This window comes from Gadus morhua, chromosome 15 (assembly GCF_902167405.1).
Source record: "Gadus morhua chromosome 15, gadMor3.0, whole genome shotgun sequence".
NCBI classification, from domain to species: domain Eukaryota; kingdom Metazoa; phylum Chordata; class Actinopteri; order Gadiformes; family Gadidae; genus Gadus; species Gadus morhua.
The window spans coordinates 15,937,696-15,963,549 of NC_044062.1; the positions used below are offsets into that span (position 1 = coordinate 15,937,696).

General features: G+C 48.2%; 1 protein-coding gene across 4 annotated transcripts in view; it reads right to left on the reverse strand.

Moving 5' to 3' along the window:
• The window catches only part of inpp5a (inositol polyphosphate-5-phosphatase A), a 124,792-nt gene that overhangs the window by 15,812 nt on the left and 83,126 nt on the right, over positions 1-25,854 (reverse strand). For all 4 annotated transcript variants that reach the window (XM_030378872.1, XM_030378875.1, XM_030378874.1 and 1 more), the window contains exons 9-12: positions 23,295-23,379; positions 8,027-8,122; positions 7,201-7,275; positions 1,273-1,346 (exon numbers count right to left, since the gene is read on the reverse strand). In XM_030378872.1, coding sequence (XP_030234732.1) covers positions 1,273-1,346; positions 7,201-7,275; positions 8,027-8,122; positions 23,295-23,379 — 330 coding nt within the window. The remainder of the gene's footprint in view (positions 1-1,272; positions 1,347-7,200; positions 7,276-8,026; positions 8,123-23,294; positions 23,380-25,854) is intronic.

Genomic DNA, 25,854 nt, shown 5'->3' on the forward strand with positions numbered 1-25,854 from the left:
ATTTTTCCCACTTCATCATCCGCTGTCTGCGGAGTGGGTGGAAATCATTTGCAAGCGCGAGCGCGCCCCCCGTGCTTCACGCGTCGCCGCGGAGACGGATGATGCAGTGTTATGGAGACGGGTGCGGCCACGCGGCGGTGTCAAAGCAACAATAAATACAAACGTCAATTATGCAGAAGCATGTAAACCTGCCCTCTGATGAAGACGCAGAAACGCTGGGAAACGACGCAGCCGGTTGGCGGGGCCGGGGCACGCACATACACGCACACGCATGCACGCAGGAACACACGTACACATGCACGCACGCACGGCAAACACCTATTCCGTCGCTGGGTTTCAAAACACCACAGGAAAACATGGAGACTATCTCGGGAAAAAAAACATCCAAACACAAACATGCACTTACTTACCCATTTAATTCAGGATATATATGGCTTCCACACACACAAATACAAACACGTATACGATAACTCAATCTGAAAACACGATTACTCAATCTAGGAAAACAATATTTTCTCACTCAGACACACACTCACACACAATTAGATAGCTATATCTCAAAATCACACATATTTCCCCACACACACAACGTGACAGCTATATCTCAAAATCACACATTTGCGCACACACACACACACACACACACACAGTCTGAAGTCCCCTGCCGCCCTCCGGCTGCCTCTGGAGCAGTTTATCAAGTAATTATTGTTTGATTACAGCGTTTCATTATCTCCACTGATTGAGTCACAAGCGATGGCAAAGGTCACGCGCTATTAACGCGCTGCTCCCGAAACATATTTTCACGCCAGCGGTTGTTTGCCCTCCCTCTCGTCTGAAAGGGCTAATTGCAAATGCATTTGTTTGAGGAAGAGAGGACCCCCACCCCCCCATACTAACCTACACCCCCCACCCGTCTCAAACTCCACACTCTGGCAGAATACCAATGCAGCTACCATCAAGTTCACACCTAAATCCACACACACAGAAAATCAAGTGTAGTCATAAAGTGTAAAAATAAAGGTGAATTGATACTGTAGCTATTTCTTAAAATACAACAGACTTCCAGAAGTACATTGTTTTTTCATTAAGTTGATCAACTGTGTTTATTCAAAGTGGACGGCTGCAGTTGGGTCAATCCCACTACATCTCCCACTGGTGGCGAACCAGAACGTAGCATTACTCCACCTCCCACCCCCCTCTGCTGCTGCTCGTCCAATTAGCAAGCTCGATCCCAGAAAGAAGCACAGACACACAACGTGAAACACGCCATACCTGGGAGGGAAGGTGATCTCCAGCTCATGCAGACGGTCCTTGAAGACAGACAGCTCTTTGTCAAACTCTAACAGCTGAGAAAGGGGGAAAGAAAAGCGGGGAAGAATGTGAAAGAGGCATCAGGGTTTTGTTGCTAACATCTTACACGAGCTAACACCTCACATTACTGCCACTGTCGTAAGCAGCTTTAATCGGAAAACAAATGCCAATACCCATTAAGGTTCAAATGGGTGTGCGCGTGTGTGCACTAATGACAGGCATAATGAGGATATTATAAACATCCATTAGCTATAAGTACGCTGTCGATAGAAGTTGCTCAATGGCAATAATTAAAATGAAACCTCTGGAGTAATTATATCATTCATTATACCACGATATTAAAACCGGCTTCCTAATTGGATGTTATTGTGTAATATCTCACAATAATAGAGAATGGAGAATGAAAAGACTTTCATTTTGTTAAGAGGGTACAGAGATTGAGACATCAGCATAACCACACAAGTTAATTTATTTGTGTGTGTGTGTGTGTGTGTGTGTGTGTGTGTGTGTGTGTGTGTGTGTGTGTGTGTGTGTGTGTGTGTGTGTGTGTGTGTGTGTGTGTGTGTGTGTGTGTGTGTGTGTGTGTGTGTGTGTGTGTGTGTGTGTCTCTCCCCAGTGGGGGTCTGTTTTTATTTTTGTCTTTCGATCCACACACTCTTCATCAATCATGTCTTCTCTCCCAGCTGTACTCACTCAGCACTGTGTACACGCACCCCCCACACCCAAAACCACACACACACACACACACACACACACACACACACACACACACACACACACACACACACACACACACACACACACACACACACACACACACACACACACACACACACACACACACACACACACACACACAAACTCACCCAGTAACCCTCCCGTCACTCCCCTGCTCCGCAGAAACCATAAATCATTACTGAGAAGTGTAATTAGTGGCTGCTTGTACACATTAATTATCTGGGAGAGGAACAGGTAGCAGGGCCACCTGCATGACTGACTCCCCAGTCAACTGACGGACTACGTATCCCGGCAACTCTAGAGAGGGTAGAAGGAGAGAGAGGAAGAGAGAGCGGAAGATAGAGCGACAGAGAGAGACACAGATAGAGACAGAGAACGAGCAGAATGGAGTGGAATAACTTGATAGAGACAGAGCTAGAGAAAGAGAGATAGAGACAGAGGGATGGAAAAAGAAAGAGACCGTGACAGAGGCTGCTTCCTCTATGAGAGGAAGAGCTCCACACAACTCTGTGTCTGGTTTGTAAACGGCGCCCTAAAGCACAATGATCAGAGCTCCAACTAGCTACCTGACAGAGCCCTGGTGGTGAAACGACGCGGCCTGGGGGCGGAGCTTGTACGGCTTGACGTTAATTCCATTACACGGATGTTCTACACGAGGCAAGACGCTGACGGCAACCTAATGAAACATCAATAGGAGGATGTCGTGGCAGACACTGACTGTGTTTGGTGGAGCATGTGGCCGTTAATGTGTGTGTGTGTGTGTGTGTCGTTGGGTGTGTGTTGTGTGGGTGTGCGTGGTAAAAACAGTACTCTGGTTGTCTGCCGCACACTTCCGACATCGCTTACATGTTTACATTTGCGATATGAACAGAATTCTGCACATTAAAGCTGATAAGTTTGGCCGCTGGTGGACATGGCGTGACGCACTGCAATTATGGTCACATGTTTGTTCAAGTGCACAGCCACACGTACAGAAAACTTGCCAGATTGAAGTGTGGTACAACAGTACTGTAGTACAACATCACCACAATCCGGGAGCTATTTTCATCAGGAGCATTTGAGACATGAGCTAAAGGTGTTTCTGCATGTCGTATTACCCTCTTCAGGTTCCATACTTTCGAGTTTTGTTTGTTTTTGCAATCGTCTGCACCGTGGAAGTGTTTTTCCTTCAAATTAGAGGTTGAATAATCGTTTTTCTACTGGGATTTGTCACAAACACTCTTCCCGACGTTGACGTTTCTGTTTTTTTCTACTCAAGACTTGCAATTCACCTCGGAGTCCACGTCATTGGAAAAAAAAACATAAAAAAGTATTAATACAAAATGAAATAAATAAAAAGCAGTCATTGGTGGCGCTCCCAGACACGGCGCTGGTGGCGGTTCGGAAGGGCAGATGTGGCGCATTCATCAAACTCACACGCGGCCGGGGGGTCACGGGGAGAGGGGCTCACACACTGTGGATGAGGGATGGAGAGGAAGAGGATGTACCGCACGCTCCACTGTACAGCCCATCTCTCCCGGCCTGCCGCACACCGCCGCGAGAGTGTGCACGCCCGTGTGTGTGTGCGTGTGTGAGAAAGAGGGCGTGTGTGTGGATGAGTGGGGTGGTGTGTGTGGGGGGGATGGGGTTGAGTGGACTGAGACACACACAGAGTCAAGCATGGCAAGTTTGTACTTTGCCTGGCATGGTCGTGAGAACGCCGTGCACGCTTTTCACAACAAAAAACATTGCTTTCTTTCTATGGGGTGGAATTTGCGGTGCGTTTTTTTGTGCGTATGTGTGCATGTGCACTCAAATGCATCCATCATTGTGTTTTTATGTGTGACATTGGATTTGTTTGCGAAGGCCTAAAACTAGCTCTAAAACTTTAGGCGTTGGACAGCTTTCCTTCCCGGACAGTAGCAGGGAAGCAATGCAGGACTGAGTGTGTGTGTGTGTGTTTCCCTTGTGGGCCATCTGTGTGTGTGCGTGTGCATGTGTGCGTTGTGTAAGTGCCCGCTTGCTTTAAGTGAATGTTGAGTAATTCATTTAAGTGACTGGAAATTTCACACTACATTTCATCCCAGGTCAATTAAGCATAATGACTCGCTGGTCCGATAGGTCAGTGGTGTGAAAGGAAAACACACACACGCACACGCACACACACACATTTATATTGTTTCAAGGCCTCATGACATTGTAAAGGCATTGGTAGTTTGTCAGTTAAATATGACCTTGGATGTGTGTGTGATGTGTGTGTGTTTTCCAGATCATGACACAGGAGGGGGGGGGGGGGGGGAAGATGAAAAAATGAGAATAATGTGGTAAAAAAATAAATAACTGACTTTGCTGAAATGAACTTACTTCAATACGTGTAGAACATGATGACGTACCAAGTCTGCTTGAAAGCATGTGTATTAGTACATGTATTTGTGTGCCTATGTGTGTGTGCCTATGTGTGTGTGTGTGTTTGTGTGTGTGCGTTAGAGAGGGAAGGTCTCTGTCCCCCATGACTGCCCTCCCCCCTCCCACCCTGGCAGTTTGTCCACTGGCCGTAATTGTGCTTTGATTTACGCGTTGTCAAATATCCTGGGTGACAACACCTGCTGCCATTAAAAGCCATCAATAAATGCCGGGGTGAGAGGTCATTTAATTTGATTTTTACACCGCACACTTGGCTTTCATTGCACCGCGGCCATATTTTTTCTTCTTTTTTTTTTATGAGATCTTCATTATTTTGTGCAGAGGAGCGATAAACTGTCACTGGAGGGGATGGGCGAGAGGGAGAGAGATTTTCAAAGTGTGTGTGCATGTATGTGTGTGTGTGGGAGGGGAGGGGGGGTTGGCAGACTGTTGGTAAACAAATGTGGCCTCATCTGAATAAATGCGACATTATTCTAAATCTACATTATTCCCCCCCCCCCCCCCCCCCTTATTGACCACTCAAATGAACACTATCCACAGTGGGACTGGTGTGAACACAGCCAGTAGGAGGAGGACCTCTGTGTTAATGATCTCCACAGAACACCTGACCCCCAGCTTCACTCCCTGCTGCTCAGCCACGTCCTGAGTGTGTGGGTCAGCTTTTATTTAGCAAGATGCGTGTTGCTACCTGCTACTTAACAACTTACACACACACACACACACACACACACACACACACACACACACACACACACACACACACACACACACACACACACACACACACACACACACACACACACACACACACACACACAGAGAGAGAAATGGTCTGTTATTCCATTATTTACCCACCCTGCATCCGTCCTCCATTCTATTTCCTCTTGAGGTTTTTTTTATATCCGAGGGGGGCTGTGAGCGATGCGCCGCCGCATGCTGCAAGCATCTCAAGGAGGGCCGTGCGCCAGACAGAACGAGTTCATCACTGGCTTGTAGGAGCCCCACAACAAGCTGCAAATGCAGTGCACCAACAACCCCCTCCACGCACACACACACACACACACACACACACTCTCCCCATCTGGCCACGTGCCACTGATAAAGTTACAATAAAGAGATTCTGAAACAAAATCAATGACAGAGGAGGGGACAGGCCCCGGCGCGTGTGTGTGTGTCTGCGTGAGTGTGTATCTACGTGTGCGTGTGCTGCCAGACAGACGGCAAAAAAATAAATGTGGTGTCCGTGTTGTGCATCTGTAGATAGGCAATCAGTGTAGACAGACACACCATGTATGTGCTCTTGTTTGTACACACAGCAACACACACACACACACACACACACACACACACACACACACACACACACACACACACACACACACACACACACACACACACACACACACACACACACACACACACACACACACACACACAGCTTCACACCCCCTGCTCCACCGCTCTCTCCATCCCCCCCCCCCCCCCCCACGGGCAGGTCGGGGGAAATTTAATCTTCCCAAATACTCATCAGGGCTCTCCATCGCCGTGCAGTGACAGCGCCGGGGATTATTAATTATACAATTTCGATGGGAATATCGACTAAACAAACCTATTAATCATCGCAAAAGTCAATAGGCATGGACACATTCAATCATGTCCCAGCCAATGATTACTCCCCTCAAAATACAATAATTATTTTCAAGAGCTGCCTCGAATTAAATTTCTGTCAAGCCGGTACAAGTCTAGCGGTTGACGAAGGATGCCATGGATTTTTCTCTCTCCCTCCTTCTCTCCCTCTTTCTCACTCTCGACGTCTCTGGCTCTCTCTCCCTCTCTCTCTCTCTTTCCCCCTCTTTCTCTCTCCCCAACTCTCTCTCTCTCTCTCTCCCTCCCCCCCTCTCTCTCTTTCTCCCTCCCCCTCTCCCCCTCCCTCCCTCCCTCCCTCTCTCTCCCGCCCTCTCTCCCTCTCTTCTCTGTCGCGGTGGCCGGTGGAGGAGAAGGAGCAGAGGGGGAGAGGCGCGTTGGGGGACATTTATCCTTTTGGAAAGGTAGTTTGTTTTATAAGGATCATAACACGGTGTGTTTAACTAGACCATGACCATCAGATTATCTCCCGTATCCCCATTATGTCATCCATCATGTCTGCGTGTCGGCATGGCCCCCCCCACTACACCACACCTGCAACCCCCCCGTCTCAGCCTCCTCCTGAGTCACCTACAGCCATGTTGATATACAGCACATCAGCCCACACACCACCATTTTGCTAAGCATTTTCCAATTCTTATAAATTCTGCTTGTCATATATATTTCCTCCTTTTTACACCCCCGTCATACAGAATGATTTGTGCCGTCGTCCTATTTCCCAGTGCTCAGGTCTCGTCCGTTTAGTGTTGTTATTGGTATTTTGGTTTGAGTTTTGTTTTGCAGTTTAATCACTGATTGCTTCAACCCCTGGTGCGGTTGGTTGATAAACAGACACTAATAAAACAACAAGGATAGGTCAGTGTTTGGGTGCACTGAGGACTCAGTAAGGTATACAATGACATATGTAATACACAAAGGGTAGGTCAGTGGCTGGTGCACTGTATACACCGACATGTGTAAAACAACAAGGTGAGGTCAGTGGCTGGTGCACTGAGAACTCAGTAAAGTACAGACTTATAGAACAAGGTGAACAGTGGTTGGGTATGCGTCGGGGTCAGAGAGGTTGAGGTGTAATAAAATAAATAAAATAATGGCGTGACTTACCGAGGTCCCATTGTTTTCCCGGAAAACATCCTGGTTGGCATATTTAAAAAGCTTCTTTTCAAGTTCGAGAACAACCTAGAAACAGTGGGGGGGGGGGGGGGGGGGGGGGAAGAAAGAAAGAAAGAAAGAAAGAGAGCGCGAGAGAAGGAAAGAACGAGAGAAAGAGAGAGAGAGAGAGGCAGTGCTCTTGTTAATTGCTATGCAAAGCGAACCACATGTAGGAACTAATGAACATTCAATTAATGGACATTGAATGAATGGTTATTGAATTAATTAATGTAGCCGTAATGAACTGCGCTGTGCCGCATTGGTGATCAGAGAATAACCACATCTGAGATTAAATACATTATTACATTATCTATCAGGGTAGATCAGGTAAAAGTCTAATGGGGTGATTTCACTTTGGCTTGATGGTAGAATTCACGTTTTTCTGGCATGGGTGAGAAAATGTTGCAATAATGTCATAATCTTATTAATGTTGATGACATTAACACATTTTATGCATAAATGATCATATAATATTATCTACCCATCTTTATACATAAAATTGTATTATCTATAAACCTGGATCATTTAATAATTCAAGTTTTATGGAAACAACACAGATTTTTCATGAATAATCTAATCAGTATTATTATCTGAGCTTTCATTATACATCTTTGTGAAGTAAGAGGATTTATGTGAAACCATATATCAGCTGTCATTTGACGGACAGCTTCACGGTGTCCCAGGGTGCATCTGGTTACATGATGAGGTAATAGGTGAGGTAATGAACACGAGGCGCTGCCAGCGCTCCGACGCAGGGCGTTAAGGCGTTGTAACGTACCTTCCTGTCATTGTCGCTTTCTCTGAATATTAGCTTGTCGACTTCATTGGTGTCAGCGGCCTGGACCGTCTGCATAGTGGCAGTGGAGCAGAGGCTCTGGAGAGGAGGGAGGGAAAGAGGGAGAGGGAGAGAGAGGGAGGGAGAGGGAGAGGGAGAGAGATTACATTATTTACATTCAAGTCAAAAATAGTGTGGGAGGGAGGAAAATATATCTAAAACCTTTTCTTGTTCATCACCATCAATGAAACAAACAGGGGGGGCGGGATGGGGTTAGATATAAATAATTGTACGTTCAAACACACATACACACGGGGTGCATTGTGAGGGCCGCGGCGCAGCACATTACCGCCGGCGATTCTTTAGTCCGTGTAACACCAGGCACTACTTCAGGAGGCATCTGAATGTTTTTTTAAAGAACCGGCACCACAAAGTACCACCTCACCGCGCCCCACTACCCCTTCTTCTTTATCCCCGTCTATGTACTGACCCTACAGGCCGTGTGCATGGTTAAATTCCCCTTTGTAGACCCCTAACAATTAGTTAAACATTCGACCATCTGTGTTTGAGGACAGTTGAATGAGGTAATCCTTCAGCCACTGGTTCCCATACCGCCAGGCAGCGGCAGGGCCACCCGATTGAAATTCAAAGCACAGACCAGATAATCGGGTCAAGCCAATATGGCGGGCAGTGGGGGGGAATAAAGGGTCGCTTTTAGGGCTAAAATGTCACAAATTAGCCCTGCATCCCCCCCCCCCCCATCCCGAACACACACACAAACCCACCAAAACAAAGAAAATAAAACGCATATCAGGACAAACAACCTACCCTAGACTAGAGCAGAGGGACCGTCAGATCCCCTCTGCCTAACTCGCTCTCTCTTTTCTCTCTGTCTCTCTGTGTGTCTCCCTCTCTCTCTCTCTCCCCCTCTGAAAAGCAACTTTCTAAAGCCCTAACAAATCGCTCCATCTTCCAGTCATTTAGGCCTTCCAAATGCAGGGTCAATATGGCCCCCTGGCAGCCAAATGCTAATGCGCTTAAGTGTGCTTAAGCAGCTTTGTGCGGCGAATGGGCCCGGAGAGGGGCTTCTGGAGACCAGCACGGCACCCCTACTCCACTGGCAAGGAGTCCTGCTCTGTCCTGCTCATTAAACCACAATCTCCCAATATAGCAATTTGTTTATTATCGAATGCAGTTATTACATTTAATCAATGTGGTGTTTCAAGGTTTTGCTGAGCGATGGCGCTGCAGTGATTCAGAGTTCGCAAAAGTAACATTTACGCTATTCATTTTTTTTTTATGAAACAATTTCGCAATCAAGTCATTTCATTGTCATCAATTTTAGATTTTTTAAAACATGCTTATGTATATGTCAAACATTTCAAGTTTGACATATACGTTCATTTGATCTTTCAAACAGAAGTTGCGGCATGATGTCTTGCCCTGCATCCGTGTGTCCCTGCAAACGGTTTAGTGGTGGCGTGATGACCGCTAGAGTGTACATCATGTGATGGATTGAGTGATTGATCCGTGTTCATTGACTTTGACTGATCAGCATGTCTTACACATGCCTGGTCTGCTGATTGCACGCCAATGATCACATCTCTCCTTTCTGTCACTGAGGAAGATCCCTTCAGCCCTCTCCCAAAACAAGGCCTCAAACCGCCATTCGCCCAGAAGTCTCTACTAACTAATCTGAGACACTACACAGAGAAAGTGAGTCTGATCAAGAGACATTGAGAGAGACAGTGAGACAGAGAGAGAGAGAGACAGGGGGACATAGCGAGATTGAGAGAGAGACGGAGTGAAAGAGAGCAGGAGAGAAAGACAAAGAGAGAGAGCAAGAGAGACAGAGAGAGACAGAGAGTGACACGTTAGCAGCCTCATAGTTGTACTTAAAGTGCCAATCTCCAAGACCCTCCTAGATTTTCATTTTTATCACCACTATCTATCGCCGAATGAGGTCACTCAATGATGATTGAGTCTATGGCCGACTATTGCTATGGCTGCACTTGTATTTGCATTTCCATTCCTTGGAAAATCCCAAGCAGCAGCCAGTTAGTGAGGCGGTTGCCATCAACCAGTAGTGGTTGTACAGCCAGAGATGGTATGGCCGAGCTACAGCGATAATGTCGCTCTTCAACTGACTTGTGTCCGCAGCTTTGTACGGGTTCCTTTCACCGTAGATGCCGCCAAAGGGAACAAAACTGAGATAGTCAAGATTGCTACTCTAAGGCCTTATCAATGCACCAATGCATATGTACCACAACCAAAAAAGCCCAGGTTGAAGGCATTGATGCGAATCAAATTACAAAAAAACACAAAATACTTACACTCAAACACATACACTTAAAGAGAGTCGCACGGCGGGGTTGTTGACCACAACTTTTACGGCGCTCTCGGGCTGTAATCACAGCATCATGCCGTGTGATAATGAGCGCTGTGGCTGATGTGCGAGCCAAGATTGATTTGAGGATTAAAACGGGAAGAGGCCCATCAAAGTGCCTGCACATTACTTTTAAAACATGCCGCCATTGACCGTGCTGAATCAAATTAGCATAATTAGTTTGACTCTAATTGCCTCCTCATTGGAAACATGTGAATCGGGAGGGAGGGAGGGAAGGAAGGGGGGGGAAATAAAGTAGGACTCAAACAGACATGAAACAGAGGTAGTTGGGACAGGGTGGGGACCAATAAGGCCAGGATACAGTAAGGGTCTTAGAAGTAGATAATGGCTACTGAACAAAGTGACTTGGTAATAGAGCTTTAGACCAAAGGTCAAGCAGACTGTTTGCAGAGGGAGGAGAGTGTGTGTGTGTGTGTGTGTGTGTGTGTGTGTGTGTGTGTGTGTGTGTGTGTGTGTGTGTGTGTGTGTGTGTGTGTGTGTGTGTGTGTGTGTGTGGAGGGGGGCTGCTGCCGTGGAAGGCGCAGGCTTTGCGGTTCAATGGAAGATAATCTCATGACTGTCGAAGGAGGAAGCGGCTGTTTAAAAGAGCTCTCTATTCCAGCTGCTCCCTTAGAACAGAGGTTAAACCAATCTGTCCCACTTCAAAGAGCAAAGATTCAAACACACACACACACACAGCACAACAGCCAGGCCTTCTGTTACTGGGCCTGCCTGGTAAACAGATGGAGACGGAGGGCCCAAATAGGGCCAACATAAGGGGCCTGTAAGAAACTTAAACTGCGAGCCCTTCGCACAACACAGGGAGAGGAGCTAATACATCGCATGGGATGACTGGCTGTACCCGTTTCATAACGGGGGTTACAAAGGGCTTCATTCAGCTGGGTGGTCAGTCAGTGCAAAACATTCAAACAGGTGGTGTTTATTTCCATGCCTGCTAATGCTGGAAATAATGTATACTTTATATAATTATGCACTGCTAATTTTAGCATTAAAACTCAGGCTTTGCAGTCATTTTTGCAAGGACAACAATATATCAGCCCCCCCCCCCCACAGAGACAGAGGAGGATTTCCCTGGAAAGCACCGGGGGGACGGGAGTGGCCCATTGCCATCCAGGTACCGGCCAGATAAATGAGTCATCCTTCCTCCCCGGGGAGGGATATCAGCTTTGCATCCCTCCTGCTCCCTGCCCAAGCCCACTACTCAGCACGCTGACATCCAGCCCAATATAATAACCAAGAGGGCATGTAAAACATGCAGGTTAATACCTATTGGGCCGAAGAAGACATACGAGCTGAGAACAAGGTTGGACAAAGAGACAGTGCAGGAGAGGAGATATAGCACTGCTCGGTATGACTTGTTTTTGGTGGTACAACCCTGTGGATTTATTCTGGGGGCCGCAGGGGAAGAGAAGGATGGCTGAGCCCCACACAATGATGACTCCCATTGAACAATCATGGATCAAACCTGGGGGCATTGACAATAGAAAAAATCCATTCTACTGATCACAACGTGAAGTCATACATTTCCAAATGTAAAACGGGAGGAGTCATCCTTTAACACGTGATTTGACTTCATGTGACGCATTAAACTAGAGTCGTCATCTTCTTTTCGGGGCTTATTGAAACGGTCTTGTTCACGACAGCCCCCCCAACCAACTCACAGGCGGCCATGAGCAAACGTTGGCCGACGTGTGACCCGTCCTCTAAAACTCTTCCTCATGGGTCAACCTACTGACCAACTGCTCCCTCAGCTCCATACGGGGACAACGCACTCTGACACACCCAGCACACCCTCCCACCCCTTCCCATGAACCCCATGGGTACTGTGCGTGCTTGTGGTGGGGTGATGGTGGTGGGGATGGTGGTGGTGGTGGTGGAGGCGGTAGTGTTCGTGGTAGGGGGTCCGGCTCCACGACTCGGCCCGGAGAGGTAAAAGGGGCGTGCGAGGTTGGACGATAATGGCCCCTATTTATCTCGTGCATAAGAAACATCTGGGAAACTTCTCAGAATACAATAAGGTGCATTGAGTGCTGCCATTCCTTCTACCTATAGGACCCCCGCCCCAAAAAAGTATTTGTGCCCCCAAATGGATAATGGACAGGCCACAAATCATCCGGGACAACAGGGCCGAGGGGTGTGAGTGTGTCTGTGTGAGAGGCAGCCAGAGTGAATGTATATTTTGTGTGTGTGTGTGTGTGTTCTCCCCCCTTGGTATTTAGCCTCTTTGCAGGCCATTCTACAGGGATCCATGCGGACAAATTGCCCTGCATGGTCGTCTTTGAGAGGCGGTGCAGCGCGCAGAGCTGAAACACAAGGGAACAGGCCCATAAAAATTCATCACTTTGACCCCCGCGACCTGCCGCTACTGGGGGGTACGCGCACACACACACACACACACACACACACACACACACACACACACACACACAGGCAAGTGGCCCTCCATTCAACAACCCACACAGATATATGCACATGCATAGACACATAGGCTCATTAGAAACACAACCAAACACATACAATTGTCCTCAAAAAGATTTTGATAACTCCTCCCCAGCGGCATACAATAACACACACACTCAATGTTTATTCAAAGATTTGATCCAGAACTTTGTCGGCGTTGAAGTCAAATGGAGTAAAAAAAGAAAAGAAAAACCTGCTGATCTCCAGCTTTCCGTGCACGCACAGACACACACACCAAGACACACACTTGCAGACACAATGTCCATGGAAAGAGTCAACTCGAACAGGAAAAAGGCCACCAGATGCTTCATTGTGTGTGTGTGTGTGTGTGTGTGTGTGTGTGTGTGTGTGTGTGTGTGTGTGTGTGTGTGTGTGTGTGTGTGTGTGTGTGTGTGTGTGTGTGTGTGTGTGTGTGTGTGTGTGTGTGTGTGTGTGTGTAAAGTAGTGGTAGTAAAAGGAGGATGGGCTGCAGGCTAGGCGCATTAAGGCCCCAAGAGATGGGGGACATTGTCCTGCAACATTACTGCCACCTGTACAAAGAGAGCCCATGACAGATCTCATCAGAGTCAACCCTCCCCTGCCAATTTAAATCACCAAAAAGAAGAAAAAAACACAAAAAAGCACATCGAGAAACCAGTGGCGGCAGATGCCGGCATGGCTGTTTAACGTAGCGGCTTCTCTTACCTCCTCAATAAGGGCCATACAATCAGCCCACTCTACGGTCCCCTTAATGTGGCATTCATTTGAATGTTATTAGTGAACGCTTGTTGTGTTCCTGAAAGGCAGGCCTTCTGGGGGCGAGCGATGGGACGCAAACGCAGTGGCCACTGGCGTGTTTCTCACATCACGGCTTAGGGGGTGGGGGGGGGGGAGAACATTCATCCTCTTAATGGGAACACAAACCTGAATCTAACCAGCAAGCAATGATTATTTAACATTAAAAACTGCCAATGGGACAGCTATTGATAGGGTACAAACACTTACTAAGCACTTAAAAAGCATTAAGTCCCTTTTTAATTTAGTTATTCCACTATAGCGCTCGCCGGAGAAAATCAATAGGGAGGAAACAGCCGGCGAGGGTTAGGAAATATGCAGTTGCCGAGTCAATTAGAGGACATCACGGAAACGATTGGTGATTGGTGTTTAGCACTGGTGGTCCAATAAAAACGCAGAGCCGATGGGATTCATTACCTCGCTGTTCGATTGAGGCCCAGACCAAACAAATTAATGAAGCTCTAATTCTGTGGCTGCTTAGAGAGGCAGAAGCGTGCTGCTGCACTTTGGAACCACAGTCGTTTGCAATTATCTTGATATACATTGTAAATAAAAACAACCAACAAAACACTAACGAGGGATAAAAACAAAAAAACACTAAAAACACTAGCTCAATTCCGATCCGAAAGTGTGGACGTTCCAGCAAATAAAAACGTTTCCCACTGTTTTCCCTCTTTTTTAATTTAGCAACCGAATTGTTAGCGCCACAGTGTCCTGGGATCAAGGCCCGGGCAGGAAGGTGACCAAATACGGCCCTCTTCCTTCCAGCCCAGTGTGAGGGAAGAGGTGTGGAGGGAGGGGGAGCCACAAAACCCTCAGCACACACAAAACAACACTGATTCATTCGGAGCACCATCTTTTAATTAGTTTGCACCATTTCATCTAAACGATGTGCTGGTCCACCTCACTGGGTTAAAGGGGAGGGGGGGGGGGTAGAGAGAGACAGACAGAGGCAGAGTGGGAGGGAGTATAATTCAGTAAAAGGGGGAAAGGGGGCTGGAAATAGGAAGGTGTTTGCGGGGAGGCAGTGGCGGGTGGGGTGGGACGGGTTGGTTTGGTGGGTCTTGACACCCCACCACAGGGCGCTAGGCAACCATCCGGTGGGTGGGCTTTGTGGGACATTTTACCAATTTTTCATGGCCATCCCTCTTGTTGTGACCCCGGTGCGGGGCCCTTTATGTCGCTGACAGCTCCGTGCAGGAAAACATGCTGCCGCTCTGATAGCATGAAATGGAGGAACAAAGACCCCCGGGGAGAGGAGAAGGGGCCCGCCGAGGCGCGCCGTGCTCCGGACCCGCCTGGCGCTGGACACAAACAGATGTTAGGCCGGCCCCGGCGCTCACCACGCCCCCCCCCCCCCCCCCCCCCCCCCCCCCCCGGAGGAGGGGAGGGCCCGGGGCCCCGCAGCAGCTTTGTTTCAGGGCTCCTCTAAGACAAAAAGAGGAGCCACTCCTGCTGAAAGGGCCCCCCTAGCAATATGGCCGCCGTAGATAAATCATGTGTGTGTGTGTGTGTGTGTGTGTGTGTGTGTGTGTGTGTGTGTGTGTGTGTGTGTGTGTGTGTGTGTGTGTGTGTGTAGTGGTGGTGCAATGAATTCTCAATGTGCCACTTAATAGGCCCCCCTCTTAAATATGATGGGATCTTTTTTGGGGGGGGGGGCTTGAATGAAGGCTTGAATGAAGCCCAGAGACTCTTAATTTGTGAAGGCAGAGTTGTTTAAGAGCCGGCGGTGCCAACGTGGGGCTTTTACAGCTGCGTTACAACGGCCCATTGTGCTGAAGGACATCACTCTGTAACCCTGCGACGCCGCAGCGCGTACAAGAAGCCAGCGGGGCCGGGCCACTTAAATCATCCCCTCACCAACACTCACAATGAGTTGTAAACTACCACGCCATATTACTGGCCCTTTTTCCTTTTTTTTTTTGTCTCTTATTTCCATCTTCATGAATCAACTCCTCGGCGCTGCGACGACCTATTTGTGTCCTTTGCTTTTGATCCGAATGGAAATAATGCGACGGAATTTCAATATGTTGTTTGCGGCACGGGGAAGGGGCAAAGAGGAATGTCCTTGCTTGCGGAGGGCTTCTTCAACACCGTGTGGTGTCGGAGACTTCCAGGCAACTATTGCCAAGGACATGGAGACACCAATGTGTTAGTGGTGATGAAAGTTGTGTGTGTGTGTGTGCGCGCGAGTGTGAGAGCATGCGTTGAGCGTGCTTGTATGTACGAGGGCCTGTGAATCTGTTTCAGGGTGTCTGTCCGAATAACCCTTATGCAACCACCATAGACCTAAGACACCCATGCCTCTCACCCCCCCCCCCTCCCCCAAGTAAGGGAAAATCAAAAACAGTTATTGTGCTGCCCCATGGACAGGGGACTGTATTAGCCGAGTTGGGACTGACATCATACGAAGCAAGGCCCTCAGTGCCAGTCACAAAGAATCGCCTATCCTTCACTGGGGGTGCCTCCATTCTTCTGCACTACATCAACATGAAGAAACCACGGTTATCATTACTCGACTTCCTCGCTGTTGTTTCTCTTCTTCTTACGATCGTTATGAGTTGCGTTTTTACTTGGGCTCTCAGCTCCACTCTGACTCAGAGAATGGAGGGGGAGGGGAAGCATCAATTGAGAAAATTGCAAGAGACAAACAAATGTTATTGACTTGGAGCCAGAGTCGATCATTCATCATTTATAGGAAAAATTGAGCGGCTTCCAAAAAAGGAAAAACTACTGACCCAAAGATTTAATATCACTCTGAATTTGAGTGTGGGATGCCAGACTGATCGGATTATGATTACAAATGAGATCCCACATTACATTATTAAGAAGGGAATAATGTCGATGTCTACAGGACTACAAGACAAATACGCTAGTTGCTTGTTCGGATTTTAAATAAAGATTGGGTAGTCTAATGCTTGCAAGTGCACACGCACACACAGACACTTGCTCACGGTGCCTTCAAAAGTTGCCTTGTGAAGTCGCAGTTATTAACAGAAACTTGAGCGATTGAGAAGAATAAGAGAGGTAGTGGATGGGTTGAACGTAGAGGAATGATACTATTCTCCCAAAAGTATCCGGTGTTGACTACAAGTCCAAGAAGGGCACCGGACTCCTCCAAGCGTCCTGGACCTCAGCATCATCTGAACGCTGAACACATCAGCTCTATAGCTCAGTCAGAGGGAGAAGTGCGTCAAGTGTGGGTCAGGGTGCGAGAACTCAGTGCCCCCCCTCCCTGGTAGGCGCCGTCTTGTGCCAGGCTCTGAGGTCATCGTCAGAGCCTGGTTTGGACGGGTCACGCCACGCTACCGCCGGCATGGCGTGTCCAGCTGCCCACCCCCCCGCTCCGTCCCACTCACAATAGCGATGGCGAGGGCGGCCGGGCGCGGGCTCAAACGGCCTGTTGTTAATGGAGACATGGCTTGTTCCTCGTTTGGTCAGAGCTTTAATTATACGGGCAGCGCTCCGATCAAAGCCGCGCGTCGTGTGTTTACGCCCCTCATTGGGGCACTGTCTCTCTCACTCTCTCTCTCTCTCTCTCTCTCTCTCTGTATCTTTCCGTTTTCCATCTCTCTCACTTCATTAGCATACAGAGCAAACAGAAAGGGGGAGAGAACAGGCGCTGTTGTCCGGAGGGAATAGTCTCCCCTCTATATCGAGATGGGTTATCTCTGGTATAATGGGGCCTCATTGTGATAGATTGGCCTCCCTAAGTGAGATAATATGCCTTTATTGTATTGTCGGGAAACATCTCTGTCAGGGACTCTCTGGGGTAGCAGGCAATACACTGGCCCAAGGCAAACAGCGGGACGGCCAGAGTCCATCCGTGACTCCATATATATGGGTTAATCACAGGCAAAGCCCACTGCCATTCAAATGCACAGCCGTGAACTGAATCTCACCTGTTTGTGAAAAGGTGGACATTTTTAAATGAATAGTGTCTCAATGGGACCCGAACATTTAAATCTTTAATTTCTATAGGAATTTTTGGACTGTTGATCAAGGGGTGTGTGTGTGTGTGTGTGTGTGTGTGTGTGTGTGTGTGTGTGTGTGTGTGTGTGTGTGTGTGTGTGTGTGTGTGTGTGTGTGTGTGTGTCCCACCAGGATGCTGGAAGCCAAACAAGGTCATAGTCCCCAGCGTGGAGGGTCCCTTGGAACAGGGGCCCAATCAGTGCTAGCCCACTGGTTAATAGATGGATGGGCCCCAGAATTAATTAGCCTGACTAATGTAGTGTACACTTAATTACACCGCAGCCTTTTGATTTATAGCTGCACACATGCTATTCAAAGCTGGGATAAAAAGGGAAAAATATTTTTTCCCCCTTCCCCGTCACTATGGGAAATGGTTTGCCTGCCATTGGCTCGGAAAGGACACACTACCTACTGCTAATCTTCTTGGTATATTGTCTTAACTTTTGGCGTAGCAAAGACATTCCAGAAATATTTAATATATTTATGTCCTGCCAGAATTACAGATTTTTTTGCAGAGGAAATTCAGATTATATTAGACAGCCAATGCATCACAGGGATTTAGTGTCTTTATAAATAAGACCTTTCAACCTGCAGGATCTCAACTGTACTGCAGATCATGTATCGTGCTGTACATAATTCAGTCAGAAAAATTTTCTAGGATAAAGAAACATGGTACATGAACTTAAACCGTATAGCACATTACACATAAGCAATACATAAAACATGTTCCAACGGTGAAAAAGAAAATATCTCCATACACGCTCACATAGAATATACTGGTGCACGTATAGTGTCCACAACACCAGGGTAAGCCAGCCTTTAATGCAGAGGTACTACATACTGCATGGACGGAGAGATGGGGAGCGCAAAGCCTGCGCCTGTATACTCTATTCCTACTGGCATGGGGCGTGTGCTGCGAGCCCGTGTGAAAAATGAAATATCTATCACTCTGCCTTGTCATTACTGAGCGCTTTACAGCGTTCATTAGGAGTGGGGCTAGTCCTGGGCCCCACCTTTAATTTCATGCTGCTCAAGCAAGAGAAAGGACAGGGGACAAAGGGGGTAAGATTGATGCCTGGCCCCCGTCCCAGCCACCCACCCACCCACCCACCCACCCACCCGCCGCCTCTCCCTCGCAATCTCCCTCCGCCTCTGCTCGCAGATAGGGGGCGCTGCTCTAAAAGCACGGGCCCGGGACGCGAGCACTCCTTGCCGGCCGGAGCAGCGAGGGGGCAGCTAGCTTAATGAAAGCCCCGGATGGGCTCCAATTAAAAGAGCCCCGCGTCGTGTCAAGGGGACAGTAGATCAAGTCAGCAATTAACCCTCCCGCCGGCCCCCATCAATCCTTAAATTGGAGCCGGCCGGCCGGCCGGCCCCGCGCCACACAATCTCTGCAGATATTAAATTTACATTCTATTACGTTTAATTAGGAGGGATTTTAAATATACTAAGAGTCCAGGCACGGCGCCTCGGGCATGTCAGCCCTGCTGCTGATTCACGACCACCTGCGACCTCCGCGGGAACGCGGGCACGCATGCGCACTCCCACACACACATCATGCCCAGGGCACAATCTCTCACACACACACACACACACACACACCGACACACACACACACACACCTTCCAACAGCCCAGCGTCTTCCACCTGCCTCAGACAGACGTCAACACGTAGGTCATGTTGGTGGTGTGGTGGCTATTTTTCGATATAATGAATAAATACTAATACGATTTTATGGAAATACAATCTTGTAAATGTGTCTTCTCGTGTGGGAGCCCTGATTAAAAAGCAGCGGGTTCAAACTCCTACAGGAACAGGTTTATTGACCACAACAAAAAAATACAACTTTACATGACAGTTGGCTTGCTGTTTTCTTGGCCCGTTTGTGAGTGGGGTCTCGTCCTCAATCAAGTAAAAGGCCCGGACACTCAATGGCTGAATGCAAATAAATAGTGCTAATCATGTAACACACGTCCCTGACTGTATGGGTCACACCTGCAAAGAAAGTGATAGTCACCCTATGTTGTATTATCATTAATACAAAAATAAATAAAAAGGTATACTATCCATCCTCAAGATCAATGGATCAAAATCAAGGACACAAGGCTCAGGAAAACCCCTGGATGGGTGGCCACCCCATATCAAAAGGTGTCTCCGTTTTCACACACCCGAGCCATTGCTCCTTGGTTGACTACACCGCCTCCCACGCCCACCTTCTTCTGTTCCCTCCCCATCCTAAGCCTGAGCAGATCCTAGTCTGGGACCAGCCACACCTGCCTCCCTCGCTGGCTCCGGGCCGCACCTCTCGGGCGGCGGGGCCCGGCCCCAGACAGAGCCTGTGAACCACTGGGAAGGAAGAGAGGGGAGCGGGGTACTTTTTCGGCGGGGTCCGGACCACCTCTAGGCAGCTCAGCCCAGGCATTAGTCTCCACGTGGCTGTGTCCTTTGTCCGGCAGTCAAAGGACCGCTGAATGGGGGTCAATTGAAGCCAACTCCCTCTGTCGGTCACAATTAATGGGGTAGCCCTGGGCAGGAAGGAGGGTGGGATGGAAAGGAGGTGGTGGTGGGGGTGCGAGTCCTTTGGTTACTGATCCTGACGCACAACCATCCCAGGAATTTGCCACCTGTACCCACCCTCATGGGGACAATAAGCCCCACCCCCACCCCACCCCACCGCCCTATCCCATCCCTCTACCCCTAATACTAGCCCTGGCCACCTTTCGATCCCGAGCCCACCTCCCTCTAGCGTGCGTGTGCAGGTCAATGCGCGGCGCCTGGACGTCCATTGAGGACCCGGCGGCCCAGACGTCAAGGCACGGTGGGTGAGATGTGAGGCCGCTCCTTGCCGACCAGTCACCCAAAACGGCCGGGACGGAAATGGGGGGGGGGGGGGGGGGGGGGGCCGCGGTCCTACAATAGATGTGTGTGCAGCTGCAGCGATAGGGACTTAACAAAGGTCTGAAGGAATGTCCAACCGGAAAAAAGGGGAAATAAACGGAACCGAAACAGTGACGTAAACCAGCGCTCAATATATGCTTATCAAGCCATGTGCAAAAAATAATAAGGAAATCGACTACAGAGATAAATGTGAAAATGAAAAGATGAAGAGCGAGCGGAGAAAAACAAACGCGAGGGAGAGCAAGTGAGAACGAGATGCTTGTGCTCTCTCTCTCTCTCTCTCTCTCTCTCTCCCCCCCCCCCCCCCCCCACGCTCCCTCTTGCTCTGCGTGTCTGAATCAATCTTCAGATAAGCATGGGAGATCGATCCACCTCGGCCCTCAAGCTACAGCTAAGCACTTCGGTGGACGTGCACTAATTGTCCTGCTGACATTAATTGTCATTAAAGGGTTTAAAACTGCTAGCCGGTCCGCGGGGTTAGCGCCACGGTTACAAGCCCATTTGTTTGTTGCTTTTTTAGCAGCGCTATAACAGACATGGGGCGGGGGGGGGATAGATGGAAACATTTTATGGAAGGCTCTTCACTTTTGTGGCATCTTACATAAGCAATGTTTGAAGACCACTGTCTTTTAAGTGGTGTGTGTGTGTGTGTGTGTGTGTGTGTGTGTGTGTGTGTGTGTGTGTGTGTGTGTTGTGTCTGTGTGTGTGCATGCATGCGTGTGTGTGTGTGAGGATCTGTTGTGTATTGCTTCATAGCCCACAGCTCTAACTTCCTGGGGTTTTCTTTAGTCTAAAGAGCCCCCCTACGTTGCTGCCACACCCCTCAGGGAAAATCAATCAGATACATGTGGCTGAACAAATTGGTCCCTGTGAGTGAGTGTGCCTGTGTGTGTGTGCCTGTGTGTGTGTGGGTGTGTGCCTGTGTGTGTGTATGTGTTCCTGTGTGCGTGTGTGTGTTCCTGTGTGTGTGTGTGTGGCCAAGGTGCATAAGAAAAGAGCAGGAGGGGGGGGGGGGGGGAGGGAGAGGGGTAGAGACGGACACACACTGATGCAGGCCTTACACATCCCTGGTAGAAGGGGTCACGACCCCTGGCTCCACTCAAACAACATTTCAGAGTGGCCGGGACAAGCAGAGGGTGAGTGCTTACCTACCCTGGTGTGATAAGGAGGTGTGTATGTGTGTGTGGGGGGATGTAAGGGAGAAAGTCATCTAGTTTACTCATTGCCATTGAGGAAGGAGACGACTACAAGAGCATCCCGAGGCACCCAATTGGCTGCTTTTTGTCCTTTGCAGCCACCCATGGGTCCTCTGCCAATGTGTACTTACGGGGGGGGGGGGGGGGGGGGGGGGGGGCAGTTAAAGTGCCCAGGACACAAAATTACATGACTTACTATTTGTACCCACAGTTACTGAAATATGCCCTCGGAGCGTTTCCAACATGATATTTCTTTAACAGCATCATAAAGCATCGTGATAGTGTAATATATAACGCCACATCATCAATGGATAGCACCGCTGACAGAGCCAAACTTTTAGTGGGTGTTTTTCTGTATTCCGCCCGGGCCGCTTCTCAATGGCCTCAGTGTTTGTGCCATCTGCTGCCGCGGCTCAACGGGTGGCGAGGGAACGACACACTGGAACGCTCTCCGCACCAACGTCTTTATCTTTCACATGATCCCCGTTTTTTTTTTTTTTTTAATGCGACCTAATTACGGCACCGGAATCTAATGTACCACATCAACTTTGTGTGGGTGCCTTGAATTGATCCACTGTGTGTGCGTAGAGGAGGGAAGCCGCTTTGAGTGGAAACATGTGCCGATCCCTCACATCAGCTGGGACACGGAACGGGGCTGACTCCCTGCGGGCCCAGAGTGAGACACAGATATATCCTCCAGAAAACACAAAATTCCCGAAGGCTGCAGCGTATATTGGCTCCTGAGTCACTGCCTGCAAATCCCGCCGCATTGAAAAAACCTGAACTAAATGAAACCCCTTCCCCAACTTTTTCCTTTTCAACAGGCCGCTTGTTGAATGCAACAATGCCCACACCTTGATCAGGCCCACTGACTCCAAACCTATTGTTGTTGTGAGAGCCAGCCAGCGATTGCCCCACAAGTGGTTTTCTTCCCCCACAAGAGGCTTATCGTTAGGCCCCACTGTCTGCGGTGGGCCTTTTATGACTTGTTATTCCACTGAACCACCACCACCACTCACCCTCCCCTCATCTCCTCATTAAGAATGCTGAATGACTGCAATACCCTGGCCCTCACTGGCCTCATTTGCACCAAGAGAAGGGAAGGAGGAGGCAGGAGGAGGAGGCAGAAGGAGGAGATGGGAGAGCAAAAGAGGGAGGGAGCAAGGGAGAGGAAGGGAGAGAGAAAGAGTGGTGAATAGCAGTATAACATAACAATGCACTTGGAGGCTAGGTAGGCAAACACAGCTGGGCCAGCCCCATTGGAGTGGATAATGAGCCATAATTCTGAGGGGACCCTGAACTAGTAAACAGACTTTTACTGTGCCGTTTCTAACCTGAGTGCATACCCTCACATCAACGACTCCCACAAATAAAAATATCGATATGGCAATGCACAGTGTGCATTGGCTCTGCAGAGACTTTTGTCAATGACATCGTAAGGTATTTGACAGTTATACCTTCCTTGTGTACTGAAATAAACAGTTAAAGTATGTATGTATGCATACAAAAATCTCTCTCTCTCTCACACACACACACACACACACACACACACATAAGTGCTTACCTCAATAACCTGCTTGGTGTCCAACCGAAAGTTGAAGTCCCCAAAGACAAAATACGGCAACTTTTCGAACCGCTGGTCTGTGATCCTGCAAAAAAAAGGAGACTATTATTAGAACAATTTAAAGTAAAATGACAGCGTGCAGGGTAGGAGCGTGGGGAATTCATGAGAATATAAACAATTACAATTGACTCCAAAGGAGACCTTTAAAAACCAATCAGAGGTACATTTGTCTTGCCTCAGGGCATCTAGTTTGGAGGACCACAGCACCACCTGCTGGTCTAAACACTGTGGGTGGAGGTAAGCTTATCAGCTTGGCTATTAGCGGAACAACAGGACATATGTGTTATACTCATAATTCAATATCAACATATAATACTTTGGAGTGGTTTTCTGGATTTTATAATACCATTTATACGAGTCTACAATATAGTCTCATAGAGGTATTTATATTTCATACATATATTGATATGGAATATACAAAAGGGTGCAAGATCTATAGAGATTTGCCAGCTGTTTTGCATTTTAGAGTTACAGTACATGAAGCTGGTCTGAGCACCTTTAAAAACCTGGTTTAAATTCAATTCAATTTTAACTGGATAATAACCAAAAGTTCCTCTGCACATAAAAAAATTGAATGCAAAAAAAGATCCCTTTAATTCATATCATGATTCACTGAAAATGATGGAGGGAATCCAGGAAAATATCAAGAAGCAGAAATTGCTGAGTAGGTTAAACTAAAAAGGGATTCGACCGGATTCCCAAAATAAGGAGATGCAAACGATCCTTCAGGACATCACCTGACCCCTACACCAGCTGCAACTCTAAGCCCTGCATGTGGAGAAGAGAAGGAAAACTTAATATAAAACAAACCCTCGAACTCCCAGGCTTTTCAAACCAAAGTACACAGGACATTAATAAGCCACTGTCCAGCTGCACCTGAGCTCCAATGACCCGGCCTCAACCCTGCAATACTGGCGTGTCTTCAAGCGGTTCATCTTAGTCTTCTATTTCTCGGTTGTCCAATGTTTTTTTAATGTAGCACTCAGATAATGGTATTTTTTATTCAGAGCGCTCGGAGTTGGGTAGAGCTTGGAGGATTCATGGAGTCCAGATCCTCTTCGTCATGGACTGCTTCCAGACCTTGGGTCTTGGTGAATCACTGCATCCCATCGTGTTAGAAATACGGAAGGAAGAAAAAAAGAAAAAAGAAAACGCCACCTAAGCGACATATAATTAACTCTGATGCCTCATCACTGGCTTCAAAGTGGCTCCTCTACCGAGCCACGGATAAGAAATTAAGGTGAGACAGTAGCACAGCCTGGGGGTAATTAATAATTGGGGATGCCTGGCACGCCGACTCTGTTAATCGCGGGGATAAATCTGCCCATGGACTCTCCGGGCCCAGATAACAATATATTTATGGGGCCGTAAAGAGAGGAGTCATCTTCTCCCCCCGTTCTCTCTCTCTGGTAGGTCCCTTCTTTTCCAGCCAGTTGTCGTAAAACCTAGCCTGTGTGTGTGTGTGTGTGTGTGTGTGTGTGTGTGTGTGTGTGTGTGTGTGTGTGTGTGTGTGTGTGTGTGTGTGTGTGTGTGTGTGTGTGTGTGTGTGTGTGTGTGTGTGTGTGTGTGTGTGTGTTGGGGGAGGAATGAGGGTGGAGCAGCAGAGATGATTGAACTAAAAGGCTGAGAACATAGAGCAATTATATTAAATAGAAACTAGATCATGTTGTCATCCATTAGGTCCTCGGCAAAACGGGCCCTTGGCTGAACATCGCTGCATATGCATGGACAGGCGAACAAGCCTGGGACTCAATTAAATAATAGGCCCCCCATGCAGCATGTCGGTTGGCTGTTTTTCAAGGGTGTACCTGGGGGTATTTACATGCCTGAGTACCACTTCTCAGAATAACTCATTTCCATTCACTGTCTCATTTCAAATGAGAGACGTTTGTTTTTTAAAGTGGATCCTCCACACTGCACAGCGATTGAACAAATTAAAGTTGGAAACTCACGCCCTTGGCTGACAAAATGATCACTCTTTAACAGACTGACTGCTTTCCCTCTCAGCGAATATCGGGCAATGAAATTCCAGTTTGGGCTCCCTTCCAAATTATTGCTTAAATATATTGCCTTTGAAAATGTACCAATTGAACATTTCCGAATAGCCTCGACAGGGGTAATAAATAAAGAGATACTACTTTATTTTCCAAGGAAAAGTTAGGAGAAGTTTGATCCCCTGAAGTTAGTGCGTGTGTGTGTTTCCGTGCATGCGTGTGTCTGTATACATTTCAGCGTGCATTTGTATGTGTGTGTGTGCGTGTGTGTGTTGGTCCCGTCCATTGGCCCACTAATACACTGGGTGCCATGATGGTGATGAGGTCATTAACGACCTTCCACGGCGGTGTTAAGAGAGTGAGCGCTCCATTCAGGCCAGGGTGGAGGCCAGTGGATCCTGTTGTCCCCCTTGAGGGGCCATAAACCCCCTCGGTCGTATAGGCACGTCAGCGCGGGGCGTCCGAGGCGTGGGAACTTATGTATTACTTCTCACTAATGTGCTGTT